General features: G+C 46.0%; 1 protein-coding gene across 1 annotated transcript; it reads left to right on the top strand.

Moving 5' to 3' along the window:
* The first annotated feature begins 4,105 nt into the window (after positions 1-4,105).
* Positions 4,106-10,510, top strand: LOC101072807 (apical junction component 1 homolog). The gene is given in 5 exon segments (XM_003974492.3): positions 4,106-4,406; positions 6,977-7,134; positions 7,492-8,764; positions 8,766-9,914; positions 9,916-10,510. Coding segments are annotated over 4 exon segments (2,811 nt in total). The 5' UTR covers positions 4,106-4,406; positions 6,977-7,028; the 3' UTR covers positions 10,199-10,510.
* Positions 10,511-11,196: the final 686 nt, after the last annotated feature.

The following is an 11,196-nucleotide window of genomic DNA, read 5'->3' as shown; positions in this document are numbered from 1 at the left end:
AGATAGATAGATAGATAGATAGATAGATAGATAGATAGATAGATAGATAGATAGATAGATAGATAGATAGATAGATAGATAGATAGATAGATAGATAATCTAATACTACAAGAAGATATAAGTATTTTACATCACACTCATGCTGGGTGTAATCATTCATATCCACTGTGTGTAACACTGCAGACCAAATCAGACCACAAAGGTACCTACAGTAGTTTTCTACACTGTTACAAACACACAGAAGACAAAAGAGGACCACTGAGGACTTTGTCTCTGAGCCTGGGTGTTTCTAGATCTGACCCATTTCAACAGCCTGCAAGCACAGGTGCAGCTGGGAAGCTTAACTATACATACATTAAATGTCCACAGGCATTAGCTTGACATGCAGGAAATACAGATACATCAGGATCAAATCCAGGTCGCTCTTGTGGAAGAGATTCTTAATCTGTGTGAGCTTTTACCTGGTTAAAAAGAAGCTCTAAATATTCCCTCTCATAGATAAAACTTCACAGAACACACCCTTTATGCTGTAATCACATACTTGTTCACACAATGAGAGAAGGTCAGAGGTCACCCAACTGATCCAGGTCTAGAATCTGTATCTTGAGCCATTCTTGGTCAAAATACCTCTTCCTCCAAACCAACACCTACTCAATTTATCCTCCTTTTATTTATAAAGAGCTGCTATTGTGGCCATTCTATTGAGGCCTACATCCCCACACAAGTGGTGCAAGTCAGTACTGCTTTTACATTGTGCTGCTGCGGGAAGGAGAGGGAGCGAGAGAGAGCGGTCCATATTTAGAAGGACCTCATTGATTCTTCTGAACTGGAGCACAGAAGATTTGTTGTTTGTCTTGACTAGCCAGGCCCCGATGACAGTCGTCCATTATGAAAACCCCCCAAATCGGTGTTTGAATTAAACCAGAGGAGGTTTGTTCCTGCCATGACACAGCAGATCCTGTTTATGTAACAACGTCACATAAATTATTCACCCCCCACTTTCAGAAAAGGGAAAGCAACTGAAAAGTGAGGGATGAGGGAGGTGCTGTGAAAGAAAGGTTTAATTAAGGCTCGCCATGGGACGTCTTAGTGTGGCTCTCCAGAACAGGACAGAGGAGTAATATCTGTGCTTGTTTTGACCTACATGAACTGGCATGAGGCTGCAGGGATAAGGTGTGTGTGTGTGTGGGGGGGGGGGGGGCTTCATTATGGTAAACCATATGTTAACTGGATATTATCAGCTGTTGGAGTTGGATGGTTCCACCTCCGCGAATGGCTGAGGGCTCACAGGCAATTTCCACCTTCACTCCGTCTTTCTGCCGTTAATTTGTCTGGTCACCATGGAGGAGTCGTCGGCATGACGTCATTCCCCGCGAGACCAGTTTACTCACTCACTGTGGCTTCTGTGGAAACATTCCCAGTTGGCTTGTGCATGATTTTGTTCATGAATGTTCACTTGGAGAAGATAAAAGTGTTCTTGTGCGTTTGCTTTCCGGGCCAAATCAAACATGCTAATTTGGGAGAGCAAGAGCCCGTTCAAATGTTGGTTTATCTCTGTGCAGCATCACTTCCTCCATCTGAGGGCAATCGGCGTTCTGCTGCATTCGGGGCAAGATGAACAAATCTTGTCTGATCCAAGAAAACAAATCTGCATCCAGATACTTATGTTGGCTTCATCCATACGCGCACAGTAAGTTCCTCATGTGGACCACCGGAGCATCAGAGAGGATTGTGTGTATTAAATTAGAGATTAGAGATTTAGGAATTAAGAGAAGACTTGGTGTTCCCTCCTGCTGGGCCCACTGAGTTGATGTTGCTTTTCCCCTCCAGAATCAGATTCAATCTACTGTACATATTTCCTTTGTGCTGGAAAGGATGTGAGTTCTACAGGGACCAATTTTTGTTGAAAGTCTATGCAGATGAGTGTTTAAAAAGGTTCCTGAGTCTTAAACAGCCCCAAAAACACAGTGCAGCGCAGCAACTCCTAGCATCTCTTTATCCTGCTCTCCTCCACACACCATTCTATTGGAAAATAACCCGAGCTTTGTATTAGCCTGGCTATTTTGGGCCCAACATTGTAAGTAGGGGGCCTGGCTGTGTGTGTGCGCATCTCTGCATCTGTTATGTAATTCTGCCTTGTAGGAACACAGAAATCGGAAAGTTTACAAAGATCCGCCGGGTTGACTGAATCAATCTTTAAAACACAGAACCTTTTATCTCAAGTGGGAATGCAATATATATTCATACATATTTAAGCATGCAAATATTCCCTACACTGCTCTATAAGGATGTGTTTCCTTATTTTTAAGGTTGTATCTATTTACAAGTTCAACTGATGAAAATACTGTACATGTTCTAGCTAAGGACACACATCTGTGTCATATATAGTGCATAAACCAAACTCAGGACAAGGTCACAGCTGATAAACAGGGATAATATACCACTAAAATAAAGGGAACACATATTTACCACAGCTTCCACTTCTGGAAAAACCTCTGGGGTATAAAACAGTAACGTTTGTGAATCAATTTCCCAGATAACCTGTGGAAAAGAGTCAAACAGCAGGAGGAATTTAGCAAAACAACCTTTTTAAATAAACCAGCTTTTCAGGTGAACCCCGCCCCCACATACACACACACACACACACACACACACACCCGCCATCCTTCTACAGAAGCTGCTCAGATAGACCACCAAAATGGCAGGTAGCCAGAAGGTTTGTGTATCCCGGCACAGCATCAAATCATGGTGGCGACACCAGAAGACAGACCAGTGCACCAGGGGAGGTGGAGGCAGGATGGCATATGCTTCTTTGAGCAGGAACACACACACACACACACACAGAAAGAGAGAGGGAGAGAGAGAATTGACAGATTGTTCACACTGAGAACCTGTGACAGACATGAGAGGGTCTAGAGAAGCTCTGGAGAAGCTCTGTTGCCTGCAACATCCCCCAAATGACCAGTTTGGCTTTGGGTCAGTGATGGTCTGGGGAGTCACAGGGACTTCTATGGGGTTCTCTGACTGAGCGAGAGCCTCGGAACCACTGTCAGAATCACTGGAGCACTGCTGTGACATCATATGCGCTACCATCCGCCCTCCGTGCTGCAGCAAAGGTCTTCAGGAGGGAAACGATGCCCTAAATAAAGTCTGCCAAGAGATCCACCAGGAGAACACATGTCCTCTCATCAGGAAGTCAGGAAGACTTTAAACTTTAAATCAGTGGGTTGAACTTTCCTACATTAACTATTCATTGAGGATTTTATGCCTCGTTTTCGGAGGTTTATTAGCAACAATGCTGCAGATGATTGGAAAGCCCTTCTGTTTGTGCACTTCTTTATGATCACCGCAGAGCCGCTAAGGTGCCGGAGACACCTGCTCGCAGCCCAGCTGACAGACACTTGTGCCTGCGAACCAAGAGCTGACACAAACTGATGCCAGCGCACCGTGCTGGAGGAGGGGGTGCACAAATGGATCACACTCTCAGAAACGTGGGATGCAGGGCCGTGTGAAATTGAGTTGATTGTTGTTCTAAATCATATTCGGTAAATGGGGCTGTCACAGGTCAGGTTCACTGTGGTGCAGAGACAAGTAGCATCGTGGTCTGCCGGTGCTTCAGTAAGCAGTTTTCCTGGAGTAACGTCACGTGCTCCTCAATGCAGACAGCAGAGGAGAGTGGGCAGCAGAGGTCAGCTTGTGGATCCCATGTGCACAACATGGGAGGCATCTTGATTTAGCCGAAACACAAAAGGAGTTGACCCAAATTCATCTGAAAGTATATGAAAAACGGAGTTATCATAAGGTCAAGATGGACAGACTCCAGCAGCAAATCAAAACAACGAGTGATCTGTTCTTATTTCATAATAATAATAATACGCATTATATTTTTACCATTAAAATAAACCATTAGAATAATCATTTATTTATAACTATTTGGACCCGGAGAAGGTTTAAGCCTGTGGGCTCATTTCTTCATGTGCAGAAACTTTAAAAAGTATTGATTAACTCCTCACGCTGCACGAAGAAGACAACAGGAACCGGAAATGCCATCTCCTCTGGGTCTCCTATCATCCAGGGTTGCAGCGAGGGCTCGAATTGCTGCTCCGAGACTTCTCACCACCCCCGAGCGTCGTCCCACACGCCCAACCATCTTGCTCCATCAACGCCATTAAAACACGCGCGGTCACGCCTCCAAAGGCGCGCGCAGAGGCGCAGGCTCAGACACACCTCCTGCCTCTCCTCCATCACACAGGCACAACCTGCTCATACGCGCACGTAAACGCATCCGATCTGCGGCTGAAAGGCGACGGCATGTAGGGCAGCATGAAGGACCGTTGGATGCTGGCAGATCGGCGGAAGGTCGCGTCTTCAGCGCATCCGCCGCATCCGACCAGAGCGGCGAGATGGTAAGGCCCACTATTGCTGCTAAACCCGCACGTTTGTTTGGAAACTTAGCCGAACTCTTTAAGTATGTGGCCTGATCTGAAGCCGCCACCTTTTTTCCTCGTTTCACTGAAAAAAAAAATGATGTCATTGCGCACCGAAATGCATCCGTGGAGGCAGAAGAGGGTGACGGACGTTTGTGCCGCTGCACCAAATAAAAGCGCTGCTCAAGTGCGGTAGAGCAAGTGTTTGGTAACGTTTCAGGGCTAAATGGCCCAGTGGGCAGATCTGGAGGATCGACTTTATCTTTGCGAGAATGCGTCCCTCCCGTAGGGGAGGAGAGGACTCACTCCGGAATAGTTTTTTATTCTGTAGGCAAATAAATATAAACTGCTTTTCCAGGAATACTCACAGCACAGCAGTTTATTGGCCCATGTACGAATGTATGAAGGAGCTGTGCAAACCCGAAGCCATGGTACTAATCTGGTGGATTCTGACCATATTAAAGCAATTCATAATGATGAAGTGCAGGCTGGCCTCCGTGTGCAACTCCAGCAGGGTTTCATGGTTCCTTTGCTGTGTGCTGTAGCCATGGAGACAGAATGTGGTATGTGGATTTTTACTTGCGCTGCAAAGTCTACAGTTCTCCTGCGGGAGCCAAGATGAGTCGAGGATTAGACTTGCATCTCCTGTTTTTAAACCAACGTTATTCTTGATAATTCTTCCACAGAAAATGCGTATTTGTGTTTTTGGCTGGGAATTGTCATTTTTCTTTTTTCAGCACCAACCTCCTGTGGCCTTTCGCGCAATCATGTTACAAGAGATTTAATATTCCTTGAAACATTGATGACAGGATGTATTCTTGCTGGCATAATTCTGTTTTTACAGCATCCCTCCGTCTGCAGTGTGTGGGCTGTTGTTCATTTCCAGTCATGTAAGTCTGTGTAGCGCTTTTAAAACACATTAGCTCCCCCAAATCATTTTATTATTTTATGTTTCCAACATTATTGGGCTTGTTATCACAGCAGATTCATAAAAGAATAATATAGTGACGAAGCCCAGAGCCATTATATTGCTATGATTTCTTTTTCCCCCTGGCAATTTAACCTATGAATATTGGCATTTAAGGGTCTATTTTCTTGGTTTCATGGTCACAAAAATGAGACGTCCGCACATAAATTGTTGATTCCTGATCAGCACAGAGATTTACGATGGTTTAATTTGAGGCAAGTTCAGAAACTTTTGGAAAATCAGAACTTTGTACAAGTTAAATTCTCTCTAATTACAACAATCTTCCTCACTCCCTTCTAATTTGGAATTGCTCATCTCCACTCACACTCTAGGAATAAATAACGGATGTATATTATCCTAAATTTAGACAGGTTCTGCCAAAGCATCCCTCTCATTCGCTGTACTCCAATAATCAATGACATCTTTGTAATAAACATTGATAATGTTGGCGGGGGAACTGCGAGCGTTTGTGGCGATTGCCATAAAGGTTAAGGTGTCTCGGTGACAGAAGAGGGTCTGAGCAAAGCCGTGAATCACGGCGGCGGTTGGTGTGATGGCCATGTGTGCGCTGGCGTGATGCTTGCCTGGGTGTGTTCTGCACGCACGGAGGGGGGGAGGCTGGGCAGTCCTCTGTCTTCACGATGAGCAGATGGTCGCTCTGTGTTAGCTTGTGGGAGGCTGCCAACAAGAAAGCCCATTTGACACATGAGTCCAGAACAAATGCATACCAACATGCATTTGTTCTCCGTGTTCTTCCTGAGAACATGGGAACTTTCACAAATGGAGGGTTTAAGAAGATATTATTTTAGGTTGATTCAGATTCAGATTCAGGTCCTTTATTGTCCCACACGGGGAAAAGTGATGTAATGGAAGATGCAATAACATCTGTAGAATTTCGTCCTTTTGTCTGTTCTAAATTAAATCCACATTAGTGTTCTTGTCATATTGAGTTTTCTAACAAGTTTTCAAGTATTTTTTTAACCTGCATCTCAACAGACTGGCATGCAAATGATATAATTCCATTTTTTAATTGAACATATAACATTATTAATTGTGATGGATTCATATAATTGGTAAATGACTGGTTGCAGTTCATAAAAGCACCCGATTTGCAAATCATCAAGCATATCCACTAAAATTATAATCAGTATTGTATGTATGTGTCATTCTCTTTAATTAATGTAATGAACTTTGTATCTTAAACTAATAGCACGCGGAGAGTGCAGACCTCAGCCAACCCAGCTCATTTCCTCACATATTGTGACTTACAGCTGTAGTATAAATTCTATATGCAGTACAGGCAGTATAATACAAGGTTATTTAGCATAGTAGGTCGCTTTATGAGGAAAGCCGCTTGGCTTTGGTTTTTGGAAGTTCAAAGTCCCTCTGGAATTTTAGTCATCTGTTACTTGGTCCATTATCAAGATTACCTGAAGATTTCATTAAAAAGTGTTGATATGTTTTTGAGGTATTTTGCTAACTACATAAGTATGTAGTTGTTGCATAAATCCCTCATTTAAACCATATTTTTACATTTAGCCTGTGACATTAAGGAATGATTTGTTCTTTTTTCTTCCCACAGGCTTCGTTGATCCGGAGTCTGACTGAACGGAGGATGCTGTGGTTCCTTTAAAATGACCCGAACGCATCCACCTGATATACTGGCTTCAACTCTATATCAGGACTTTCCTCTAAATCCACACAGTGAGCATTCGGTTTCTCTCCACTCCTCCGAGCAATGTGACACCTAAAAATGATCGATAAGCCAGAAATTATCAACAAAAGACACTGCCGCAGCTTTGACTTCAATTGAGTCCCTGGATGATCCACAGTCCCCTCCCAGTAGAATACCCCTTACAAGGGGGCCGAGAATCCAACAGTAAACAAAGGTGTAACGTGGAATAGCCTGATCAGCCAGGATATCTACGCTTTTCATCTCCCGATCTGTCAACACCAGACATTTGCAGCAGCAGACCACTCAGGACAAACCCAGCCATCTTACCTGGTCTGATTCTAAAAAAAGGACAAGATCTAAAAGCTGCTCCCAGAATCAGGCCACGTTGACTCCTGTGCCCATCTCCGTGTCTCCTCCAGAAGCAAAAAGATGCGAGAAAAACCCAAGGCCGCAACAGAGACAAGACTTCGGAAACGCGAGAGAACTTTACAGCCACAGAGCTTTTCTGAACGATGTGCATCCTATCAAACTGCAGCCCCACTCCCCCCTCTACGTGTCTGACTGTTTCGACGAGAGTAAACCAATGAAAGGGAACGTAACCCCGCACGTCCGGTGTCGTGTGGACATCAAGCCGGATGCTTCGGTCCTGCAGCACACATCCAGGCAGGTTTCGAGCGTACCGTCCGAGCATCTCTGGCAGCGATACGGTCAGCCCAGCAGCAGCAGAGGTGTGTATTTGCCACGGCAGATCGTCTCCTCGCCAACGCCCGCTCCCGGCGAGCACTACAGTGGACCTTATAGACAAGGCTACCACTGTTCCACCAGCATGTCTCCCAGCACTTACCAGCATCTTGACTTACACAGAATGGTGTCCCCAACTGTTCCATATCTGACTCAAGAACAAAGAGCTTACTCGAACCCTAATATACCGAGTAAGTTTTACTCCGTTGAGGACTCTGTCAGGTTTTCGGTCCCTTCTTTCTCAAGAGCATACTTTCAGGATGACCGATCCAGTTTAACCAGTTATGGCAGTTCAATGACCGGTCCGTATGATCCAAGGACTCGATGGGTGCACACTCTTCCCGTCAGGTCGTATTATACAGACCAACTTTCCAGAGAGCCGTTCCCGTCGGCATATAGCAGGCCTTACTCAACGAGTGAGGCCGGGTCCTACATCTCCCAAACCCCAATGTCTAGGCCCTATTATGGCGAGGAACTCCGCTTCAACCCGTACCACGTGAGTAACTCCAGGTTATTTTATCCTAAAGCTTACGGTTCTCCAGAGAAACAGTACTTACCATCAAGGCCGTATCATACGGAGGGTCGGCGACGTCCTCCAATGTCCCAAGCCTTTACAGACGACTGGTATCGTTCAAGTATATCCGGCTACTCCAACCAGTCTTCACAACTCACGCCACCAAGAGTAAGGCGAGAACTCGGTTTGCCCCCGTGGTATAATAGCTGTGAGGAGACAAGTCGACTAGGTGCAGAGGCCAAAAACCATTCAAAGTCCTGGGATAATATCCTTTATTCCCACCAGGACAGAGAGCAAACGGTGCCCCGCGGAAGGAGCTATGAGAACCTATTTTACCAACCACGGCACGGAGCATCCGCCGACGTGGCGCCTCAGCCCGTCATACTCAACCTGTCGAGTTCACCGCGACGCTACGCAGCTCTTTCACTCTCTGAAACTCCTTAGAGAGGGCCCAGGCAATCCCTGGAAGAACGCCGCAGGCGGCCGCTGGTATGTAACTCCCGAGATCACCATCACCGACAATGACCTAAACGCGCACCACAACAAACAGCATGAGGTGCACTCTGTCCGCTGGGATGCACTGGGCGGTGAAAAGTCACCATCCCCAAGGTTAATACATCAGCAAATATCCAACATGGCTGACATTAGGAAAGACAGGAAACACAACAACTTCTCACTTCAGCAGAGTCTAGAACAACTGGATGAACTCTTGGCCGATTTGGTTGTTGATTACAAGCCACCAGCTTCCGGCAAAGCAAGCGAAGGCCTTTTAGACCAGCTCAAGCAACTAATTATCGAAGATGACATCAAAGAGGGGGGGTCTCCCAGGCTGGACAATACACAGCTCCCATCTTCCAAGTCAAGCCCTGATACTATTAAAGACCCTGATAGTGGATGTGATGCTCTCCAAAGGAGTGCAGAAGAATGCTCTCCAGACCACAGCACGGATGATGACGACACAATGGTGTGTGCCAACAAGAGGTGCAAGCGCACCGAGAACATGTTCAACGCCTGCCTGTACTTCAAGTCATGCCACAGTTGCTACACGTTTTACTGCTCGCGAAACTGTCGCCGGGACGACTGGGAGAACCATAAAGAGACTTGTCTGTACGGCCGAGTCAACAGCGTCTGCCGACACGTTCTTAAATACTGCAGGGAGAATTCAGAGATCCACAAATCCTTCTCCCGCCTCGCAAAAGCTGGCTACCTATCCAGAGGGAGAGGCATTCTCTTCCTGGGTTTTGCGAACCCGGAGACTGCCGTCAACTTTATGCAAGTTGGGCTGGAGAGCCTCCTCATGTCTCCCACCTATTTGTCCCTCAGAGAGCTTGATAGTGTCAAAGACAACCTTGGGGAATACTGCAAGGAGCTGCAACTGGCAGGCAATGAGTATGACCCACACGAATGTTTCCTTCTGAATGTATCGGTAGCTGTTGGGGAACTAGTGCCTAATAGACCACCAAGAGTCCAAGCGCCAACAGTCCGAAAATATGCAAAGGTGTCCCTGGCCTCCTCAAGCCCGGACAAAAAGGTACTTAAGAAGGATAGTGAAATGGAAACTCTCATCCTCACGCCACCCCCGGGCACACCAGATTGATAAGGAGGGAGAGGAAGGAAGGAAAGCCAGAGAGGTTTGCTTCGTCAATATCCAGCGTGAGCTCAGGACCAGAGGAGTTTTCCTGCGGCACGAGTACCCCAAGATCTATTCTCGGCTGTGTGAGTTTGTGGAGAGCAACAAGAGGTTCACCCCTACTACCATTTACCCCATAGACAAGAGGACGGGGAAGCAGTTTATGTGCATGATCATGGCCGCATCTGAGCCCAGAACACTGGATTGGCTGGGCACACCTCATCTCTTGGATGATATTATATAGCAGAGCACAAACCAGTCACGACGGGGATGTCAGCGATGTTGTAAATACTTGGTGTGGCCCGGGTGGAGCAGTGCCATTGAAATATGTGTAGATTTGAGACAAATCCCTCTTTCTGTCGCTCGCTTTCTTTCAGTATCTCACTGTTTTAAAACACGCACACAAACACACGGCCTTTATGAGGACAGGCGGAAACAAATTGCTGTCATTCATGGAAAACGTCGGAGGCTATAGCTCAGCGTGGCCTCGGCGCTGACCGCTTGGAATTGAGGCGTTGAAAACAGGGCGCCATTATTGTCACTAATTTCCACGATAACAGACGACCATTCCCCATATTAATAACATCTCCCCACAGTAATAAGTCAAAGCAATCTGTGTTTAATGAATCTGGAGATGAATGACTGCAGTACTTTACTCGACCCTATTACAAGAGAAGCCTTCCTCGGGGTTCAGAGAGGAACAAAGGACACAAGATGCTTCTTTATTTGACCTACATTAGTAAGTGTAAAAATGGCTGTATGGATTAACTGAAGAGAAACACTAGTATGGTCTTCTCAAGGAAAATAGAGCCACCCCCTCGCTGTCCATTAATCAAACCTCGGCCATCAGAACTAATCCCTAACCCAAAGGCTAAGTAAAACCAAATTCTAACCTAATTCTCAAACCAAATCTTAAGCTTTAGCTCCTTTAATGTTGAGAGGATGGACTAATTTGTCTTCAGCTCCCAAAAGATTTCCACGGGACAACACATCACTGCTTATTTTCACTTAAGAGGTGTCAGGATGTGAAGATGCTGCGTCGACGACTGAGCACGTTGACTACAGGCCCGGTCATGAGCATGTTTGTGTTCTCTGGTCTTGCGTATGTGGACGGTCGTCACTGAGCATTCGCAGAAACAGGACACGCACGATTATCACCTGCATGTAGACCACACAGACACAGACAGCTGTCCAGATGTGGAAGCTGGGAAAAACGCATAGAAGCGGTTTGATCTGCACGGT

The sequence above is a fragment of the Takifugu rubripes genome, chromosome 21, assembly GCF_901000725.2.
Source record: "Takifugu rubripes chromosome 21, fTakRub1.2, whole genome shotgun sequence".
NCBI classification, from domain to species: domain Eukaryota; kingdom Metazoa; phylum Chordata; class Actinopteri; order Tetraodontiformes; family Tetraodontidae; genus Takifugu; species Takifugu rubripes.
Note: the sequence above shows the minus strand (reverse complement) of the source record. Positions and strands in the feature narration are given on the sequence as shown.